General features: G+C 40.1%; 1 protein-coding gene across 2 annotated transcripts in view; it reads right to left on the bottom strand.

Annotated features, from left to right (window-relative positions):
* LOC136846012 (protein NEDD1-like) overlaps window positions 1–23,226 on the bottom strand; it is a 75,530-nt gene extending 52,304 nt beyond the window's left edge. Inside the window, exons 1-2 of one of the 2 annotated variants that reach the window (XM_067116632.1) lie at window positions 23,042–23,226; window positions 18,580–18,674 (exon numbers count right to left, since the gene is read on the bottom strand). In XM_067116632.1, the coding sequence (XP_066972733.1) occupies window positions 18,580–18,655 (76 nt within the window). In that variant the 5' untranslated portion in view covers window positions 18,656–18,674; window positions 23,042–23,226. The remainder of the gene's footprint in view (window positions 1–18,579; window positions 18,675–23,041) is intronic. The other variant, XM_067116623.1, reaches the window with a different exon arrangement.
* Between the last annotated feature and the right edge of the window lie 741 nt (window positions 23,227–23,967).

The following is a 23,967-nucleotide window of genomic DNA, read 5'->3' on the forward strand; positions in this document are numbered from 1 at the left end:
AGGGAGAGTACAAAGTTAAGTATACCTTAGTTTAACCAGACCACTGAGCTGATTAACAGCTCTCCTAGGGCTGGCCCGAAGGATTAGAATTATTTTACGTAGCTAAGAACCAATTGGTTACCTAGCAACGGGACATATGTCATATTTCATTTATGCCACATTTAAAGAAACTACGTTTCTTAGTAAATCTAAGATAATTCCCAACATATATATCTGTATCGCTCATGAAAGGAAGGCTATTGTGAAATCTCCGTTTGGTCAAACCAGACGCAGACGTCATCAAAAAGTACCTGTGTAGTGCTTTAAGACAGTGCGTCATCATACATTAGCATCCGTTTGCATAAACTCAGCGTTCTCCTTTTGCTCAGAGCTGGAGGCAAATGTCACGTAGCCGTGGGAAGTTCTTGGGAACGAGGTCATATGTTTGTTCGTGTGTGTGCATCTTAGTCTTGCTATGTAAAAGTGTGACAGCTTAGATATTAGATCGACATGGGAGATCATCCTATGCAGACCAATTGTATTCTTTTGTAAATAAGTCTTTATACGAAATACAAGAAAAACCACTATGGAGTTTGTCTGAAATCCTGCAGAACATTGGTCTGATCTTCCAAAAACAGTCTTATTCTACAGCCATGGAGAAACTGAAGATGTCATAACCAAACTCTGACTGAGTTCCAAACACAGTCCTTATAACCAAACACCTGGAGGAATTTCTGATGAAATACCTTCACACAACAGTGGTGGCAGCACACACAACAGCGGTCACAACAGAGCTTTCTGGCAGCACCTCTACATGGCGTCTACATTGGTAAACGGAAGCTCCGATACGGCGAGATGCCCAAAAAACCATAGACAATTGTCATCTTCATAAACATGGTTACAAGCAGACGGAAAGAAAACAATCAACAACGAAAAAGCGAGGAAAACATCTGACCTTCACAACACATCTACCCCAACGCATGGCAGAGAGAGAGAGAGAACTCTACACAAATCTACGCAACATTGCACATCAACACTCCACGTTGTTCCCTGAGGGTTTCTGCAATCAACATTCATCAACATAAGAAGTTCAACATCCACGATAACATCCCTTCGATGGCGTGTATCTAGCCAGACGGAAGTTGGACAGCAGAGGAACCTCGTCGACCTACTTACCAGAATCCAATAAAAAGCTAAGTACAGTCATTATTTATAACAGTTGGTATATTCATTTACAGTGTTCGGGTCTCAGTGGCAGGTTGCTGATATAAGGTGAGCAGTGCCGTAGATTAATACCTTTGCCTTGCAGACGTAGCGGTTCCTGATACCTCATTTTTTCATACTTTTGTGTCCTTTTATTTTTTACGCCTGACACATTGTTAACTCTTCTTTTTCAGGAAAGTGCATTTATTACCTTTCATTATTGTATTTTATGATGCATTTTTTCATAAGTGATGTTATTTTTAGCGGTTATATGAATCTCGGTTGTTATTTACTTGCGTTCCTGGTTTAGATTTATGAGGTTACGAGCGGCCGTGTTTATTCATATAGGTTTCAAGATCACTTAGAGAGTAGGCGTGCGGATAGGAAACTTAGTAGGAAAATGACTCCTCCAACCCCAAGTGCATTGGATGAAGTTCTTGCTTTACGCAACATCATAAGACTCACATATAAGGAGCAACCCCACCACTTCCTACAGAATCCTGTATTATTTTTATTTAACACTTGTAACAGCAATGTTACCTGAACCTTTGGTTAAGTGTTTTGACGAAAAATTACAATCAGATAGCTCAGAATTAGATATCTATAGGCAAGTTCGGAAACACTTGTCCAAGTGTACAGATCTCGATCCTTCTCTGATTCAGGATTTTACAAAGCAAGAAAACAAAAATCATGCATCTACATCACCGCAACAGGTTAACTTAGTCACTAATAATCCATCAGCAGTCATTTGTTACAATTGCAAAAAACCTGGTCATGTGATAAATGAGTGTAGGTCCCGCTATTGTTCAATCCATAACAGTACGCATCATAAGTATAGTCATTGCAATGCAAGAAAGAAGAATTTAAACAGTAACACAAACATTCAAAACACTGGTAATGACGCTAAAAGCAACAGTACCATGGGGAAAGAACAAACATTACAAGCAGAACAGTAATGCAGGTCAGAAACAAGTACATTCAAATCGTTCCTCGGGAAAGCCAACTTCAGGCTCAGCAGTTCCAAACAATAATCGTCAGTGAATTTTCCGAATGCCGGCGGGCAGACAAACACCACATAGCCAGCTTAAAGGGGAGGAGAGTGATATTGGGTTATCATCACTTTTGAATCAGATAATAAGTTCAATGTTCTCCAAGATATGTGTGAAGACAAGAATTTTCCTGAAATCGAGGTAGTGTCTCCCAAACATGCAGAGCACGGTCCGTAGATTTTTGCAAAATACACGCTATTATTGGCTCAGAAGAAGTTAGACCCACTTTGCATGCAGTTAGCTTAGAACACAAGCATTTCACCTTGTTTTTGATTCAGATAGTCCACGTAATATAATGGATTTACGTACCCATCACCTTTTATTTTCAAGATTTCCCATCGAACGCTCTGATGTTCGTTTGTCAGGAATAGGCAATAATGAATTAGATGTAATTGGTACATCTCAGATACAATACAGGTTGGGGCAACGTGCTTTTTACGGATACCTTTATCATAGTTGGCAATATTAATATGTACCCAGTAGTTATTATGGGATATCCATCAATGTCATTACATAACGTAATTTTAACACCCCCAAAACACGGAGTGTTTATAAAAGGAAATTCTATCGGTCTTCACACACATTGAAATCTGTTTTGGATCAGAAGGAGACAGAGAGTAAGAAGATAACGTATATCGAAGAGCCAGTCACTTGTCTCATAAGCGATGATATTGTTACAGCAACCCAACATAACTCTCAGGCACCCGTCCCTTGCTGCGTTCGCACAGACCATTGAGCCAAACACACCATCGTATCTCACGGTCAAGGTTAAAAGAAAATTGCCAGGCTCAGAGGTTTTAATTCTTCCTGATACCTTAAAGATAAATGGGCTTTCAGTCACGCAAGCATTATACACAGTAAATTCTGATCATCGGGTTAACATTGAAGTTTTTAATCACTTAAATGCTGCTTTAACAGTACATGAAAATCAACATATTGTCAATATCGAAGCATATAAACATCGAATCCTTACAGTTGCTGAAATTAACTCCACTGAATCAGCAACAGACGAATCTCTTTTAAAGGTAATTAAAGGCAAGATCGAAGCAGACATCTTAGACAGGGATATAAGCAAGAAATTTTTTGATCTTTTATCCAAATATAGTGATGTTTTTTCTACTAGTACTGGAGCTTTAGGCAAAACGGAAGTCATCGAACATCAAATTCGTTTAAAGGATAAAGACCAGGTCATTTACGTGCCTTCATATCGTCTACCGGCCAAATTTCTGAATGAAATCAATGTTGAGGTTGATAAGATGTTAAAAGAGGGGGTTATTAAGAAATCTAACAGCCCTTATAATTTTCCCTTGATAGTAGTACCAAAAAAGGACAAAACCTGGAGGATTTGTGTTGACTTTCATAAGCTTAACGTCCAAACTATCCCCTGATCGTTTCCCAGTACCTTGCACAGATGATATTTTGTCTCTATTAGGACAGAATAAATTTTTACTTCCTTGGACTTACTTAAAGGCTTTCACCAGATACCCTTAGCTAAGGATAGTACCCAGTATACTGCTTTTAGTACAGCTAGAGGTCACTATGAATTCCTACGTATGCCATTTGGGCTACGTTGTGCTCCTATTACGTTCACTAGAATGATCAATACAGTATAGTGTTCGGAGATTTACTAGGAATATTCTCCATGCTTATATGGATGATTTAGTTATATTTTCCAACACCTTGGAGGAGCATTTAAGTAAACTAGAAATAGTCCTTCAAAGGTTAAGAGAACATCATCTAAAAGTAAAAATTTCTAAATGTGAGTTTTTAAAGACGAATTAGTCTATTTGGGTTTCATGGTATCTCGGCAAGGTCTTAAAGTAGTCCATGATAAAATCTCTGCTATTAGTAAATTTCCCGTTCCTACTAATGTTAAAGCCATACAGCAATTTCTCGGGGTTTCGGGTTATTATCGTCGGTTTATCCGAGATTATTCAGTAATAGCAGCTCCTTTAACTGATCTCATAAGGAAGGACGTAACTTTCAAATGGGAATCCCAACATCAAATTGCTTTTGATACCTTGAAAGAAAAAATCAGTTCTGCTCCTATTTTTAAAGTTTCCCGATTTTACTAAAGAGTTTATTATTGCAACCGACGCATCAGATCAAGGAGTAGGAGGTGTGTTACTCCAGTGGCATGACAATAAGTTTTTCCCCATTGCTTTTTATTCTCGCAAATTAAAAATGTCAGAGAAGAAATATGCAGTAATAGATAAGGAATGCCTCGCCATTGCTAATTCGTTGGTACATTTTAAATATATAATCTATGGGTATAGTGTCAAGGTTCTAACTGATCACAAGCCCTTACTGACTTTTTAAAGGTTTCAATCATAGTCCTAAAAGAACTCGGTGGCACATGATTATCCAGGACTTTGGAGCTAAAATTGGATACTTACCCGGTAAAGCAAACGTAATCGCAGAGGCGCTATCTCGTAACCCAGTACCAACACACTCAATACCTTTCGCTGATCTAGAAGAAATTCCAATTCCTTCGCAAGCTATGAAAATTGCTATCGAAAATGGTCAATCGTTAGCCCAAGCAACAGAGAATATTACAGATATAGAATGGAATCTAGATTCAGTACGACAAGAACAAATGAAAGATCAGAAATTAAGAGTAATAATAGATGCATTAAATAGGAATCCAGATGATAAGGAATATGTGAAATATACGAATCAATATTTCTTGATTAAGGATAACATTCTATGCCGATCCGTGGCTAGGAGAACCAGGAGTTCAACACAGTTAACTAACGACCAGGTGGTTGTACCTATCACATTAATCCCAATCGTTCTGAAATGGCTTCACAACCATCCTCTGCATGGTCATCCTGGGTTGAAATAACCTCTCAAAAGGCCAAGTCATTATTTTACTGGTCTACTATGTTAAAAGATATTAAGACATATATTAAAAACTGTGATATATGTTTCCGTCACAAGGGCCATACTAAGAATCCTGTAGGTCTCGGAACTTATCCCGTGCCTAGCAAACCTTTTGAAAGGGTACACCTTGATTTATTGACAGGTTTTTACTGAGACAGACCGGGGAATAAAAACCTTTTGGTTATTGACGCCCTTACACGGTATACTGAATTAATACCACTAAAAAGTAAAACAGCCATTGAGTGCGCTAGGAAGTTTTACGAGTGCTATATATGCAGACATGGAATTCCAAATATAATAATCTCTGACTCAGGTGGAGAATTCACATAATCACTTCCTTAACTCATTGTGCGAAACCTGCAACAAAGAAAGTCAATACGATGAGATATACCATCCTGAATCTAATGGATTGGTAGAACGGGTTAACAGAAAGGTGCTGACATACTGCGCGTAAACATAGGCGGTATGGACCCAAACTGATATTGCAATACCCACCGTCCAGTACCCTAAAATAACACCATCACTTCAATCCAGAGTGTCTCCAGCATGAAGCTGTATATGGATACACCAAGTTGTGTCACCTTTCACATATTATCCCCGACATCTAGTTTATCAGATCCTATTGAAGAGATAGTACAGATGTTAGCCGAAGTAGATATCAAACATTATCAAAAACCCTTACAGGCTCAAGTGTTAATGAAGAATGCACATGATAAAAAGCTAAGGTCACAAAGCCTTACCAAGAAGGAGATATAGCATATGTACAAGTCTATGTTGGAGTACACAGCTAAATTTTGGAAATTGTTGCCTAAGTTTGAAGGTCCTTCATAGTTATAAGAAGCTTTAATAGGTAAATCGATCTCTAAAATCCGGAATCAGTCCGATTCAACCGATGTTCAACAGTATCTAATCTCTCATGAGAGCTTAAGACAATGGTTTGTTATGAAAAGTTAATTATTGTGTGAATTTTTACATCATTTGGATGATGATGTTTTTTGTTTGCATTATTTCAAATGTTATTTTCTTTACAGGCTCCAACATGATGGTTGTCAAATTATACATGCACTATTCCTCAAATGTTTATCAGAGAGAAGAGTTCTGAAATAACTTTACATCATGGTTCTATAGTAGAGGGAATGAATAATTTTTTTCTAACTGGCAGTAATATAGTTTTTTTAGAAGTCAATATGAATATTTTTACTAGTTGAAAATGAAGTCATAACTTTGAAATCAGAATTGACTTTTTTATCAATCTCTGGCAGACTTGCATAAATCATTCTTAGCTAGCAGTGATCCAACGTCGAATCAAGTCAGGTGACACAACCATATGCTCTCTGGGAATTAAGGAATAAAACAAGTAAGCTGGAAATCTTGGCTCGTGATTTGCTAATGGTCAATACTCATGATGTTTACAGAAAGGCTTAACCCACTTGTTCTACGCATTAAATTTGCTGGTTCCGTAGCAGGTCTTGTTAGATTTCAAATCGCTTAAAAAAATCACGATCACGGGTTAAAATCAAAATCTGGAACATCAACAAGAGGTATTAGCAGGAGAACTAAACAAACAAATTCAAGCTTTGGACAGCGTAATCAGTAAGAAATGAACAGTCACTAGGACAAGCCAATCAGATTCATGACACTCAAGTTTTGTTAGCAACTTTGATGTATTATCACGCTAAAATTAACTGCGTATACTGAGAGTTTCAAGCTTATCGAAAATCAAAGATTACGTGGAAGCTATAAATACTTGCTACCAAAGGCTTGTTGTCTCTCATTTGTTAATGACAAAGATTCTTACTCAGATTATCAATAATGCCACGATAAAATGCGCTATGTTCCAGTAGTAGATTTCCATAAAGTTGAGTTTTATTACAGCTTGATTACAGTTAAAGCTGACCTTGATAAGATCGTAATCGACATTCCTTTCTAACTCCATCAGACGCCAGTGGAGCGATAAAAATTTCGCCTTTCCCACGCATGTATCTCCAACGTCTCGACACACCATTTATTAATAATCTGTCAGCTCTAGCATTGGTTTCATATAATAAAGAAGCTTTTTACGGTAGTCCGAGACCACACTGTTAAATGATTGCCATGATGTTATGAATAATGCAGTGCAGGATCAGATTTGTTTGGAATTCTTAAACATTGCCATTGAATTCATGGATTGACTTGGTACTTAACAGAACCTCTCCTCATACACATGAACATTGTTTGCTGGTTTAGTACGGCAATGTGACAACAAGCCTCATTACAGGCTCGTGAATGGCACGCCATTCATTTTCTGCAGAAACTATTACATCGCCACTCTTGCCCAGATGGTACTAGGACAACAGGACACATGCGTTCGCCGTTAATGATGGCTGCACTGCAACAACGCTGTCACTCTTCATCCGGAGCTAGCACACATCCATCATCAGAGGCCGCAACTTTCATCAACACATCAGGGGAAAACACTAGGCTGTAAGGTCTAACAATTCCTTACAGCAGGCCCATCGAAAACGCTATTGCATCATTAGACTTGTTGTCTCCTACAGCCATTCTTCTGATCACCATGATTTTTTCTCCTCTACACATTAATTGCCGTTGGTATGTTCCTGAGCTGAGGCGTAATCACAGCTGAATGTTTTAAAAAAGCACCCAGAGATGAAGGAGACCATTGCAAATCTACTGTTTCAAAGGTCAACGCTGATCATGCGCAATTATATGTTCGAGTTCAGTAATGAAATTATTGGCCATTTTTTGGTATTGTAAAGCTCGAGTACACAGAGAAAGACTGAAAGGTTCTTATTTTCGGGTGGGTAATGTATGTGAGGAAGAGCTGAACATTTCTGGTGTTATCATTTACTACATTTATTTTTTAATAACCATATACTACATATGTATGTATCACTGCGTTGTAGTAGCATGTTGTTCATTCAACATTTTGCATTTTGTTGTCCATACTGATTAATCTATCAGGATAACTGTTTGTTTATATATAAAACCTACCATATGGTTACATACTTTTGATACATTTTTAAGCATTGATTTCAATCTCTATCATTGCAAGTGTATTCATATAATCTGTGCACAAATGTTTTACTTCGTATATTTAATTGCATTATCATTTCAGGATTGCATTATCATTTTGAATTCGCATTATTTTATTTGATTTATCCGGATTGCATTATCTATATATGATTTATATGTTAATCAGCATTGTCAGTATAATCAATATTTGAGTTATATAACTTACCTTTTTTTTCACTTTGCTACATTTTAGTAAGACTTATGTTCACAAATATGCAACATATTTCAGTAATACTATATATATCTCATTCACATTTTATATAATGATATTTGGAAGTGCATATTTTCTTTTTGCCTGAGGATTTATGCTTAGCTAGTGAATGCCTGTTTGATGATTTCTGTTCCTATTGTGTTTTATGTGGCCGAGCAAATGTCATATTTCATTTATGTTACATTTAAAGAAACTACGTTTCTTAGTAACCAAGATATTCCCAACATATATATCTGTATCGCTCATGAAAGGAAGGCTATTAGAAATCGTTTGGTCAAACCAGACGCCATCATTAAGTACCCGTGTAGTGCTTTAAGACAGTGCATCATCATACACAGCATCCGCTTTATAAACTCAGCAAAGCCTCTTTTGCTCAGAGCTGGAGGGCAAATGTCACGTGAGTGGGAAGTTCTTGGGAACGAGGTCATATGTTTGTTCGTGTGTGTGCATCTTAGTCTTGCTATGGGGTAAAAGTGTGTGTAGATAGCTTAGATATTAGATCGACATGGGAGATCATCCTATGCAGACTAATTGTATTTTTTGTAAATGTCTTATACGAAATACAAGAAAAACCACTATGGAGTTTGTCTGAAATCCTGCAGAACATTGGTCTGATCTTTCCAAACAGTCTTTATTCTACAGCCATGGAGAAACTGGAAGATGTCATAACTGCAAACCTGACTGGGAGTTCCAAACACAGTCCTTTTTTATAACTAAACACCTGGAGGAATTTCTTTGATAGAAATACTTTCACACAACACATACAGTTTATTGTGAACTGAATGACATTTATACTGAGAAATGAATTTCTATCACCAGAAATAAATTCCTCTAATTCTCTTCATTGGCCGGCTTAGACTCGAACTCGGGTCTAGCAGAGTGCTAGCTGAGAACTCTACCGACTCGTCCAACAAGGAACTAAGGGAGAGTACAGAAGAGCAGATTTCTGGACTGACCTAACTCCTTTCGTGGTGAAGGAGCACCACAGTTCCCTCTTCTTGAGAACTCCGATAGCAAAATGAGCTGCCAGTTTAGAGGAGCCATCCCTCACTGCTTTACCTGCGCAGGATAACACACCTAGCCAGTCTGAGGACAAGTTGGTCGCTAGAACATCGTATTCCTCAATCTTTCTAGCTAGCACTCTGATCATCCAGTCCAGAAAGCTGAACATTTCCAGGACTTTAAATAGGTGTTTCACTAGTTGATCAAATTCTAAAGAGGCAAAGATCTTTGCTGATGAAAAAGCTGAACATCTTGCCAAGTCAATTAATCCTGAGAAGTCACCTTGGGAAGAGGCAGCGCCTCCCAAGGATGGAGTTTCTCCTGTCAAAAGGAGAGATATCTCCTGGCCATCATTCTTGCTGGAGGAAAAGCAAAAGCGGCCTTCTCTTGCTCCCTCTTCATAGATAACCAATCCTCTGCTTCCTTAAGGACATTCCTAGCTGAGGAAGAGAGAACCATCTTCAGCGTATGAGAACTAGAGTCCATCTAATTCCTCATCAGAAATGTAGAAGCAGGAGAAACCAGAGACGCTGGCTGGAAGTGAGGGAAAAGTCGCCAAAAAGTATTTCATCAGAGAAGCATATGCAGTAATAGTCTCTTGGATGACCTCTTCCTCTTCTGAAGAAACGGGAGACAAGGAAGCCTCTTGAGAAGGCTTAATTGAAGTGGGTGCCTTGTGCAGCAAGCCCAGTTATCATCCAATTGCTTTCCTTTACTACTGTATGTAGAGAAGAGATCCTCCTGACACTCAAAGCAGGCAAAGCAGAAGAACGCGGGAGCTCAGTTGACGCCTAGCCTTTTAGGGTTGAGAAGGCTTTTGAGTCCTGGGCAGTCAGAATTACACATCACCGAATCAGATGAGGGGGCAACTGCCTGTGGGCATACCCCGCTGACCTCCCTTGGACCCCCAGTATGTCTATTCCCAGGTTCAGGGGTGTGTGACAGCGACCTTCCTCTAAGAGAATCAGCGGGACAGACAGCTACTCTACTCCACTGGCACTGACACTTGTTTAAAACTCTGAACTTGCCAAATCTCGATACAGCATTGACCCACAAGATCAAATTTGGTGGCCTCAAACCACTTGAGGCCACTGCATCGAAGGTTCAGAACATTTTGAAACAGGAGTTTATAGAAAATATTACAGGACTAAGATGGGGGATAATACAAAGGGCAGGGAAGGATGAATCATTACAGTCTAAGACTTGAATGTTAGAGATTGTGTTCTACACTCATAGTTTCACCCCAGCCTCTAACAGATGCTTTCCTCTTCCTATCCATCCAATTTTACTCATATGAGACTTTTTTTAAACTTTCCATTTTTTTTCTCATCCCATCACTCAAATTCAGCGGACATACGGTCTTTCGAACACTCTTGTCCTGTACACTTTGCACAGATTGTATGACTATCATAGGTCACTTTCATCATCCGATTCTTGCATCCTTCCCTATAATATCTAACACTTGATGAGCTAGAATCTGACATGCTGTAGGAATACCAGCTAAGCTAAGCTGAAAAGCCACCAAAATCAATGATACTTCACCAAATCCTTAGAAAAGCAATGAAACAACTTCAAATCCAACCACCAAAAACATTTGATGTTACGTCGAATGCCAGCAGAAAAGAAGTGGTTCTCTCTGTTTTGTTGGACCTATCATTTCCCGATAGAGTGCAAGGTAGTTACCTACACTTATAACAAATGAATTGGTACTGCGAACTTCAAAAATTTTTAACTGCCGTGCGAGCAGAAAGTATAGCTATTTTATTACTTGGTAAGTTACATATACTGTATGAAACATGGCTATATCACTGTACAGTAATAACCATTTAAGCATGAGCCCTTATTTCTTTTACTTAACCTTACACACAAAAATGCACACACACACAGCAGTACCAAAGATGCTTGTCACTGCAATATACAAACCCAGAATGAGTTTATCATAAGCAAACCACTAATTAATTTCAGTGATGCCATGGTACAGCATATACAAGTAATTCATAACCAAGTGATTTTATTGAGTAGGTATATCTTACTGAAGTTTTGACAGCAATGACAAAGAATACTATGTATAGTTATTTATCCATTCAGGTCACTGATAAAAAAAGAAAAAAGAAACTATAAAGATTTATGACAAACTCCATGGCCCCAAAAAACTGAGTTTTCAGTTTATCTTTGCACTGTCATCCTCAAGTTTTTTCAGATCAAGAATTCTTCCATTCACCTTAAGGTCAAGACACCTTTTTAGTGCAAAATGATGGGTCCTCAAATATTTATGAATATTGTACAAAACCATTAAACATGTTATTTTCTATAATAAAACAAATTCTTTTAACATACTTACCTGGTAGTTATATATAGCTTAAGTCCCTGACGTCACGGCAGAATTTCAAAAACTCGCGCAACGCCGATCGGGTAGTCAGGTGAACCACCAGCAGCCCTCTACCCAGGTACCTGGAACCATTCCAACTATTCCTCAGATCTTCCCATGACCCTAGTCTCTAGAGGGGAGGAGGGTGGGGAATATAATTATATATAACTACCAGGTAAGTATGTTCAAAAATTTATTTTATTATGAAAATAAATATTTTTAAACATCTAACTTCCTGGTAGTTATATATATAGCTGTTGACACCTTTGGTGGAGGGTCAGAGACAGCTAACATCGTTGGAATTATAATTAAAGTTGCAAACAACACACTCTAGGTTCCTACCTGTTAAGGAAGCTGACTTCAATATTTTTCATTATGTCTGCATTCCTTAAGAGATCCAGCCATCCACTAGGGGTGCTGAAAATCTCTAGGCTGTCAACCGGTGTATAACCTCTATGTGAGCTAGACCTCCTCTCCAATACCCTTGTTCCGGTAGCTACCAAGGAACTTTCATCCCAATGATTGTGGGAAGACTGAGCCCAATCTTCACAAACAACCATAAAATTTTCAACCATTCCAGGCAAGAACAAAAGGTATTGTTTTATGGAATTGGATTATGGAGCGACTTCAATGAACTCGCCCTCATTATGTCTGCATTCCTTAAGAGATCCAGCGATCCACCCAGGGGCTGAAAAATCTCTAGGGCTGTCAACCGGTGTATAACTCTCAATGTGACTCAGACCTCCTCTCAATACCCTAGTTCCAGAGTGCCCAAGGAACTTTCAAACCAGTGAATACGGAAGACTGCCCCAGTCCTCACAAACAACCATAAAAAAATTTGCCATCCCAAAGTGAGAAAAAGGGTATTGGTTTATGGGATTGTAGGGTATTACCCTCTCCCACTTAGTAGATGCTATGGACCCAGTGAGAGGCAGTCTTCGTGATAATGTTTGGACTCATTTTAGACAGTGAGAGGTAAATACTGACTTGTTTCTCCAGAAGGTCGTGTCCAAGATACTCTACCGGGACCTGTTCTGTTTAAGTGCTACAGAGGTTGCAACTGCCCTGAACTCTGCATCTTTACTTTCAGAATCTTATTTCAACTGCTTTACCTTTCATATGAGCTTCTTTTATCAACTGCCTGATAAAATAAGACAGAGCATTCTTCGACACCTGTACAGAGAGCTTTTGACTGAGCACAAAAGCCCTTCTGAATTCCTTCTAAGTCCTTTGTCCTGTCCGGTAGTGCCTTTAGAGCCCTTACCTGGAATAGGACTTTCTCTCTCTTCTCCCCCTGTAATGTCCGTTAGATTCGGGAATCTCAACGTTCTGTGTCAGGGTTGTGATGAGTATTCATTTTTGCAAGGAATCCCTAGTTGCAGTGAGCAGATTGCCTTGTCTTGTCTAAAGTCCATATTCTCGCTGAGAGCATGTATCTCACTAACTCTTTTTCATGGTGGCTAAACTGAACAAGAAAAGAGTTTTCATGAGGTCCTTAAAAATGTTCTCTGTAAGGGATCGAGCTACTCCCCATGAGGAACCTCAGGACCACGTCTAGTTCCATGCTGGTGAGTTCTGTACTCTCTCCAGCAGTTCTCTCAAGAATCTGAGTAGGTCCTGAGATTCTTATTGTTTTATAGGTTCAAGTTTTTATGTCTAAAAACTGCTGCCATCATGCTCCTATAGCCCTTAATGTGGTAGAGGTAGGAAAAAATTAAGCTTCCTCTTTTGTGTGAAGGAAGTCCACAATTTGAATTACAGAGGTACTGGGAAGAGAGGACACATGGTTGCTCTTGTACCATCCTCTAAATATCTCCCACTTGGATTTGTATACCCTCATGGTGGATGACCTCCTTACTCTTTCTATAGCACCAACCGCCTCTTTGAAAAAATTGTAGCTCTTGTAAGTTTTTTGATAGTCTGAAGGCAGTTACTTGTAACGCTTGGGGTTTTGGTGATATCTTTCCAAGTGAGGTTGTTTGAGTAGACCTACTCTCTGAGGTAGGCTCCTCGGGATGTCCACTATCCATTCCAGAACCTCTGTGAAACAATCTTTTATCGGCCAGTAAAGGGCCACAATGATCAATCTGTACCTCGTATGAAACAAATTTTTGCAGTACCCTGTGTATTATCTTGAAAAGAGGGAAATGCATACACGTCCCAAATTGGACCAGTCCACCAGGAATGCGTCTATGTATATAGCCGGGATCTGGTAATGGAGAACAGTGTTTTCAGCCTCTTTCTTTGCGCTGTGGCGAAGAGATCTATGCAAGGGCGTCCCAAAGTGGCCACATGCTACTGCACACGGTCTGATGTAGAGTCCATTCTGTTGAGAGGACTTGATTTCTGCTCAGTTGCTCAGAATGTTTGCCCTCCCCTTGGATAAAGCGGGTTACTAGTTTGACATTCTTCTCTTTTGCCCAGAGAAGAGGTTCTCTTGTTGTCGTATAGAGACCTGGAGTGAGTGCCCTTTATTTGCTGCTGATGTGGCCAACGCTGCCTTGTTGTCGGTGTTGACCTGCACTCTGTGTTCCCCACTGTGTTCGAACTCCCTGAGAGCTAGAAGGATTGCAGTTAGTTCCTTCTAATTGATGTTTAATTTCTCCTGCTCTCTGGTCCAGGAGCCCGAGACTTGTTATTTCCTAGTGTTGCTCCCCATACTGAGTCCGAGCGTCGGATAACAACACTAGGTCTGGGTTTCCTCTAATATAGAGAAGGGACCTCCTGGAGCTTGATGGGGTCGTTCCACCACTGTAAAAACAGCCTTATTGGTTCCAAATGGGGATGCACTTGGTCTCCAGTTCTATTTCCTTGTCCCAGTTCTGATTTAGATGAAACTGTAACGGGCATAGAATTAACCTCCAAAAGGAGACAAACCGCCCAGCGAGGAAAGGGTCCCCAGCAGACTCATCCATTCCAGCCAAGCATGTCTGTCTATAAAGTACTGAAATTTTCTTAAGGCTTGTCCCGTCCTTGTAATAGACGGAAAAGCCCGAAAATCCTGACTCTGAATCTTCATCCTAAGGTATAGAAAACTTTTTGGAATGGGATCAGCTGAGATTTCTATCTGTTTATCAGTAGACCTAATTTCCTTCTATACCTAAATCGTGGTCTGAAGATCCTCCAGGCAGAGTGTGGGGAAGGAGCTCTGAGGAGCCAGTCGCCTAAGTACAAGGAGATTCTGATGTTTCTCGAGTGAAGAAAAACCTGCTACATTGGCAATCATCCTTGTGAAAATCTTTGTTAGACGCTTGATGCCAGTGCATCTTGCGCCCTGAGTTACCGCCACGCCTTGGCTTCCAAAATCTTGAAGCCTGACGTCCTGACATCCAATGCCTTGACGCTTGACGCCTTGGGTTCATTGATGCTTGTCGTCATGGTGTTTCACTCTAGATGCTTGACGCCACTGCATTCAGCGCCCAGAGTTTCATTCACTATGTTCTGCGTCTTAAACTTCTGGACGTCTAGAAATTTTAGTTGGACGTCTATTATCCTTCTTCTCTTTGCCTGGTTGTCACGCTTTGTACCAGGAAGACAAAGTCTGCTGCATATTTTGTAGTAAAGCTATATGCAGGGCTTCCTGCTGTTGGGGACAGGTTGGGGAAGCCTCAACTACACGGCAATTATTTCCTCCCTCATCATCATCACTGTAATGGATCGTGGAGAGGGTTCAGCAGATGAGTACCAATCCTAAGGAGGAAGAGGAGGATGTACAAAGGCAGCACAAAGTCCGCCACGCTCTTGCAGCCTGGTATCCTGACTGAACAGAACTGTTCACGTTTGTTCTTAGTAGGAGAGCTACCCTTGGGGCTGGAAGGGAAGAGCTCCGGGCTGCTCCAGTGGCTGCAACCTGAGACTATGGTTTGATCATGACGTCCCTTAATATTGGGTAACTTGCTCTTGAGAGGTCTCGACTCCAGAGCCAGACGTCATCCCCATCTGCTTAGGCTGCAACAAAGAGACCGAAACTGGAAAACCTTTCCGTGGACGAACTTCAGAAAATTCTTGGAGTTGGTGCATGGGGATGTAAAATACACATCCTGGAGGTCCAGTGAGGCCATCCAGTCATGCTGTCCGAGCAGCCTAGAACCGATTTTGTCGTTTCCATAGCGACCTTTGTTTATTGCACAGAAAAGCTGAGTGCAATCACGTCTAGCACCGGGTCTCTAACCCATGTAGAACTTCTGGGAATTCGGATCTTGAACTCTCTGTCTGGTCTCCTTTTGCAACATCACAGACACTTGTTGCTATAAAGCCTTTGCCTTTGTTCTGTTGTTGCATTTGGCAAAAAGTCTAATTGTCTTGTTACTCTAGGGGCCTCCCAGGCTGGACAGTCTGGCTCCTACCGCAGTCTGCAGGGAGAAGAAAGGGTAGGTCCTCTTTCTTCCCTGTGTAGAGCCTCCTTCTCTCGTTGCCATTCATCTACCTGCCCTAGAGGAACCTCTATTGAGGGCCGACCACTTAAAGAGCTGAGATACCTGAAACACAGGAGCCTCAGCCTTACTCTTTTTAGCGATGAAAGTCGTTGGTAGGACTTTTCTTGCTGCTTTAGATATTAAATCTTACGTGGTTTTCTGGGACAAGGATGAAAAGGCCTCTTTACCAAATCTTGAGAGAAGAGGTGAGAGGAAAAAAAGGGGTATAAATCAGTTCTGATTTTGATTGACGTGACCCCATTAGCCAGGAAAGAGCAAAGATGGGCTCTTTCCTTCAGGATTCCCGCTGAGAAAGATGCAGTAGATTCGTTGGAACTATCTCAGAGTCCTTTATCCATACACGACATCAGATATGAGTTCTTGATTGTCAGTCGTGTTGAATAATTCCATCTTCCTTCCTGGGAAGGGGCAAGTATTTCAGGCCGAACGATTCTCTAGTTTGATACTAAACGCTAGACCTTGAGCTAGTTTGGTTGGAGGGAAAACAAAGGCTGTCTTTCATTGTTTCTCCTTCGAAAGTATCCATTCTTCGTAAATGCTGCCCTCTTAGACGCCTTCACAAGAGTAAATTCTGAAAGGGGAACGAGGAGCAGTCAGGATAAATTTCTCTGGAAAAAATTTCTGAAAATAGCTTCATAAGTCTTTTCAAGTCTGATGAAAGCTGATGGCCTTTATATTGTCTTGTTGGAAATCTCTACAATAGGATTCACAGGAGAATGCGGGATATTATCATTCTCTTCTACGATTTTCCAAGACGGAAATAGCGACGTCTTTCAAAATATCATCTTGACGCCTGGCGTGTTGGCGTCCAGTCTCTGACGCCTGGCGTGTTGGCGCCCATTTTCTGAAGCTTAATGTCTTGGCGTCCAGCTTAATGACGCCCTGACGCCCTGGTGTCTAACTTCTCGACACTTGACATCCTGGCGCCCAGCTTTCACGCCTGACGCCCTGGCGTTCAGCCGACGCCGACGCCCTGACGTCCCCAGCCGACGCCGACGCCCTGACGTCAGCTTCCGACGCCAACGCCCTGACGCCCAGCCGGACGCCGACGTCCTGAGTCCAGCCGACACTTGACGTCCTGGCGTCCAGCTTCGACGCCTGACGCCCTGGAGTCCAGCTCTCGACGCCTAAGTCCTGGCCCAGCTTCCCGACGCCGACGCCCTGGCGTCCAGCCTTCGACGCTGATGTCCTGGCGTCCAGTCCGACACCTGACGCCCAGCTCGACGCCCGACGCCCTGGCGTCCAGCTTCACGCTCGACGCCTGGCGCCGAGCCGACGCCTGACTTCCTCCTGGCGCCCAGCTTCCGACGCCGACTGGCGCCCAGGCATCCAGACTTCTAACATTCGTTGTCCCGCCAAACCAGAGGTTACTTGAGAACTGGCCACCCAGCGACATCGGTCAAAAGCTTCCTCCGGTTGACGTACAGCAACTGGTGACGAAAAACACTTTAACCTTGCCTTTCCTATGGCGAGGGTGAGCGCCCTGGGGAAGCGTCAACAGGTGCGCCGAGGACGACCACTGCAACCAAAGCCTCCCGCCCCTCCCGTCTTTCGACATTCCTTCACAGGGGTTGGTGAGCTTGGAAGAGGTCCAGGACTAGAGCGCAACAGGACCGAAGCGCCGCACTCCTCCACTGCACTTGCACTAACAACATATTAACACTTGTGTTTTTTTTTTTTTTTTAGATCTCTTATTGTCGATCACATATTATCCCTGTCTTCTGAGAGGGATTTTACCTGTTGGGCCAGGGTCTGAATGGTAGCCAACAAATCATTAAGTATTGGGTCCTTACCTGTTTCAGTTGGGGGTTCAGAGACTACCACTACGGAAGACGGATCAATAGGATAGTTAGCAAGGGGAAAAGAATTAACTATTCCCTGGTTATATCAAGAAGAGTGAGACACAGTACTCTTGGCTCTTCTGAGCCGGTCTTCCATTCCCGTTCTTCAGACATACTGAGTGGGGATCCAAGGAGCCGCTTGCATCCCCACACACACATTTTCACACTCGATGATGTCAGATATGTTATAAGAAAATCCAAAAGCGAACAAGCTTTAAAGCCAAGCCAAAGTGTACTTCACCAAAATAAGTTCTTGAAAAACACGGGCTACGAGCGAAATTCCATCGATGTTACCGACACAGCGGCAGGGAAGATCTGAAGAATAGTTGGAATGGTTCCAGGTACCTGGGCAGAGGGCGCACAGGTGGTTCACCTGACTACCGATCGCGATTGCCGCAAGTTTTGAAATTCTGCCGTGACGTCAGGGACTTAAGCTATATATAACTACCAGGGAAGTTAGATGTTTAAAAATTGGAGTTTAAGTTATATTAATGCACAACATTCTACACAGAGAAGTTTAAGTACATAAACATACCTGAGGGAATTTCTTGAAGAAGGGTATACTGCTGAGCATCCCACAGCTTTATGGAGCACCCTGATGTTGCAAACATGGTCCACTGAAGAATTTACCTAAAATAAAAATATGTACAGTAGTTAAACGTTATTCATTCCAAAACACAAAGGCTATCCAGTGTTAATAACAAACATTTCATGGAACAAGTACAATATCAAAAATACCATACACGAAAGAAATAGCCTACTGTAGTTGCTATTGGTCATACCAAAGCTTTGAAACTCCTAGAACTTGAAGCACTGAGACAGCCACTTAAAGAGAAAGCAAATAAGAATGGATAAAAAAAATACAGTGAAACCTAAACTTCAGACACTTTGGGGAGTCTGGGTTTCTGATGTAACCAAGTTCATTAAGTAACAGACCATATGTTATATCTTGCACTTGAATATTTTATAGATATCTTCCAAGTAACATCAATTCCACAATTCCTAACCTAAACTAACCTGTACTTTTCACTTAGCATTCAATTTAAGAGTTACTTAAAAATGTGTGACATTTAAAATGGCGGCCAAGCAAAAAGTAATATGTAATAATAATTAAGCTGATAAGTACAGAAGTCTGTTAAGCTAAAGTGTTACTTGTTCAGTATGGAAAAAATGCTGCAGCCTGGGCCCAACCACATTAAGTCAAGTTCTCTCTCAGTACTACGCCCTTTGAATAAGACTCGAGGGCACCTTTGCACCAACCCAACCTTCATAGCTTCACCTAAGTCATCAGGCCATGTCTTACTAGGCGAGTCCCTTACCCTGCTTCCTAAAACTTACTTCTTATCTTTCATTTTACATTTTTGTAGTCAGAGGTCCAGTTCCCTCATGGTCAAGTGTTAACTGGCTCAAGCATTTATAAAGGTACCCTTCACATATATACAACCTTATATCACCTTTCAAGTGTGAAAAATATCCTCTCACCTCTTTACCAGACACTAAGAAATTTAGCAAATCTTTGGGGTAAGTAACACAATACAGTAAATTTTTTTGAATGGGTGCACCTAGAGACAAACACTTTTTGTCAACTGCCAACAACCATACATTAAGTATTTTCTTAAGCTGTACAAAAAAAAAAAAGCATGAAAGATGTACAATTATATGTACCTTCAGTCATAACTTTGTCTTGTTAGCAGCCATTCAGCTGTTGACAAATAGTCCTGACCCAAAAGAAACCAGAGACAAGAGAACATTAACTGATGAGACTTAAGTTTATAAAATTACCATCATTATAACAATTTATAAATCTCTTGAAATTTGAAAACTACTTTTTCTATTATTCATTAATATTCTAATTTCTAATTGGTAATGTACCTGTCATTAGCATAAATTTAGCTGTGTCATTAAATAGCTAATGAGTATGTCTGATGCATGCATTTATAATAAACAGCCTAACCTCTTTTTCAAGACTTCAGTTATATAGTGACTGTCATTCAGCAATGTAATAAGTGGAAATGTAGAGATCTTAAGCAGCTCTTATGAAAGTGTTGAGTAGAAAAAAACAAATAGTAAACTAATCTAATTAGAGATTTGTCTGAATAATTTGCTAACAAAAAGACTTTACAAATGTCTTTATGGTCAACATATGACCCTCAATGGACATGAAAAATCTTGGTTTTAATATAACTAAAGGACTGACAAACTTTCTTACAATTTGGAGATATCAAAACTAAAAATCCCAGGTTCAAAAAGGCATAGGCTTAATGGCATCAGTTAAACCTTGACTTACTAACATGCACACAAGCCCACAAGACTAACATAAAATAAGTATGGTAAGATGTAGTGCCATGAGATAGTTTAGGTTAAGGGAAGGTTAGGTGATGATGTATCCCTGTAATTGCTATTGCCACATATTTTAAACTAATGATTAGTGTCTAGTCTATCTGGCAGGGGTCAGTGCCCTAAATTTTCATGCTTGTTTTATTTTTAATAATTACAAACATTTGAAGCATATATCTTAAATTTTCTGGTGTTTTATGGGTTTCAGTCAATCCCACTGGTGTATCTAATTAGTTTCTGTCTTCCCATTGCGGTCCACAATAAATTAGGCAAAATAATGATACCATATTATGGAATATTGGAATAGGAAAATAAAATTTAGGCCAAGCACTGGCACCTATGAGGTCATTCAGCACTGAAAATAATATTGAAGAAATTATTAGGAGAGGGTGGAAAGCAAGATGAAACCAAGATGGAAGAAAGAATATGAATAGAGGTATAGTTAAAGGAATGAAAGGGGTTGCAGCTAGGGGCTGAAAGAACACTGCAAAGAACTTTGAGTAATGCCTTCTACAGTGCACTGCATGAGGTGCTTGACAAATACATTACAGGAGTTTTACTTATATTTATGTTAAAGTCTAGGCCTAGCCTATAGTTAAAGCAGTAAAATTATACTTTCCACCTGGACTGCCTCTCAAGCAACACACGATATTTTTCTTACTTGTTTTGATGGTTTTTGTATGCTTCATACCATTATTGTTTTTGGAAATGATCTTCAACTTTTTTTAAAGTCGAAGGTCATTGTTAGGAAGCCTCCAGGCAGCATAAAAAAATATTTTTTCCTGTTAGTTTTCTTGTTTTGTTGTTTTCTCATGTTATTATCTTCGGCAAAACTATTGTTTTCTGATTGTCATTATCTCAAGATAACCCAACAATGTGGGTGATGCTACTTTTTTAACAGTCGTTTTTTGAACATTTCTGTTTTCAGTTTGGGCGTGGTGGAACAGCGCTTCGCACCTGATCTGTATTTTGAAAGATTCTTGGCAAGCCCGTACGATCTGGCAGGCGGTAATGTTGTGCAGCGCATGCTAGCCACAGGAGATACAGAAAACAAGAGATGTGAGGAAGGCAGTAACAGGAAATGAGGTTATATAGCTCTATTGTATATCGGTAACTTTTCAACATTTATCAATCATATCGGTCCGAAACTGTTAATTGGCAAATGGAAAGATGGGGTGTTTTAAAGTCACTGCATACTACCTATCTATGTGGGTTTCATAGTTAGTTGCAGACTGGGGTCAAATGTATAATACCGTGTAAAGCTACTACACCCTATAGCCTCAAATGTCAGGTTTGAGATGATAAAGTTGAGAGAAACACCAAAATGAATGCGTTCCACAGACAGTAATTGTCAAAACAGAAAAAAACACAACTGGCTAGATGCAGAAGGAAAATATTTATTTATTTTATGGTTCAAGAGTATGGCAAGAAATTAACTTAGGAGGTTAGGGGCTACCTCTGCTTTTTCCTCCATAATGAACTGTAGCCTACATCACATCTTTTAAATAAAATGTCATCCTTCACTGGAAGCCAAGTTTACGAAGGCTCTGGAGCAGAACTCCAGGCAGTCCGGGTGTTTACGACGGTTAGGCTACGACGCCTGAGGGTTACGACGCTTTTCAAATATATTCGCCAGAAATTAGCCGGCTTTAAACATTAGGAAAAATTAATATGCGATCCGACGGAAGAAATATAACCCCAAAATGGCAGAATAATCATAATTTGAAGGTTTTTGATGTAAAACTCAATAATAATGCAGTTTACATCGTTTAATGCACCCAGAGCATTAAAATTAAGGTTTTCTTATGATTTTTGACGATTTTCGACGATGTTCTAGGCTTACGACGATTTTCGTTACGACTTTCGCAAGAACGAACCCCACAGAAACCGGGACCGCTTTCTGTATATAGACCCAATGAGAAGCTATAGTGCCTTTTAACTTAACTTTTTAAACAGTTTTGGGTTTAATAATGAATTTATTCCTTTAATTTTTTGGCGCTTGAGTGATTAACCTGTAACTGACCCTGAAGTCCACCCAACAAGGGGGTTAAGTTACGCGATCTTCACAAGACAGGGCACGGGCACGGCCTGTTTCGAAATGTTCATATCACATCCGCAAGTCTTAATTGTTAACATATGAGTACCCACCCTGGGGCCAGTACTAAACATGGAAATAAGGGACATTCCATTTGGCCGACAACAAACAGACGCACGCCAGTATCAGAACCCCTAAAGGTGTAGAAAAAACCAGTTGAAAAGGTAAAAACAGGTGCGGAGCTAATATATAGAATTACCGGCTCTGGGTCCACCAAATGATCTACCCTAGCCCAATTGGCCTATGTAGGGGATTTGTTCACTTCTCACTGTGCTTATGCTAAAAGGGGTTAATCATTAACCTGCACAGACTAGCCTAATTTAGTTTATAGCACATTTATATTTGTCCTAATCCATACGAATACTATATCTATAATAGACTCAGAATTTTATCCAAGTTTAGTCGGCTAACTCAAAGTTTTACCTCAAAAAGTTTTTAATAGGTTGAGGTTAAGCTAGACTGCCTGAATACCCTGGGTACGTTAGCCTTCGCGATCTCTACCCAAGGAAAAATAGGCTAATTCATACTCAACAAATAAGTTTTAAATGCTAATAGGTATAATTACCTCTCTATGGCTGTTCTCTAAAGAGATACACTTAACTAGCCACTGCACTTAACGAAGTATAAAACTAAATATTCCAAAACGACAACGAAAGGCGCGCCTAAGTTTTAACAGCTGATTTGAAACCCCGTCAAAGTACGAACTTGCAATGTAGGGGCCGTTTATTACAAAACTAACAATGTTGTGGGACTCTCAGAGAAGTGTTAGCAAAGGTATTTAGTTTTTTAAGGTTAAATTTATTATTGCCTGTATATTATAATATTCTAATTTTTTAAAAATCAGGATATATTACTTATGCCTATAAAAACTCATACCGTTATGTACCTTAGCTGCCCTTTTATCACGTTTTGATGTCCAGAGAATTTCAGGTTAATATTTATCATCTTAGTTTCATTCAGTAGTTTACGATGTAAAGCAAAGAAATTTCTGACTGCTTATAATTTAAGAAAAAGCTTAGTCTTTCTCTACCTTGTACAGATACGATAAAAAGTTTCGAACGAAACGTACCCAGAGTCCAGCAAATGATTGATATTTGTCAGAAACATGCAACTGGCCACGAATCTTGGTTTGATTTTGCCACCTGTTGTAATGATGTTATACTGACAAAAAAATTCACAACCACGTACAATAGGTATTTCAGAACCACTTATGCACGACAGATTAAATAACATTATAAGCAGGCAGTATAATTTGAAGCGAGATACTCTGTGCATTCATGCCCAAACTAATTAGCCTACATATTCAATCTTCTTTTTTACAGGCTTGATGTCATAATATCACTAAATGTAAATAATGGAATTTTTCCTCAAATCTTAATCATGACTGAATGAATGAGTTAAGAATCCTAGAAACAGTGTTCTTAATACGACATCTTCTATTCTACCTCCTGTAAAAATCATGCTAGCAATTTGATGAGTAGCTTTCGTGAG

This window comes from Macrobrachium rosenbergii, chromosome 2 (assembly GCF_040412425.1).
Source record: "Macrobrachium rosenbergii isolate ZJJX-2024 chromosome 2, ASM4041242v1, whole genome shotgun sequence".
NCBI classification, from domain to species: Eukaryota; Metazoa; Arthropoda; class Malacostraca; order Decapoda; family Palaemonidae; genus Macrobrachium; species Macrobrachium rosenbergii.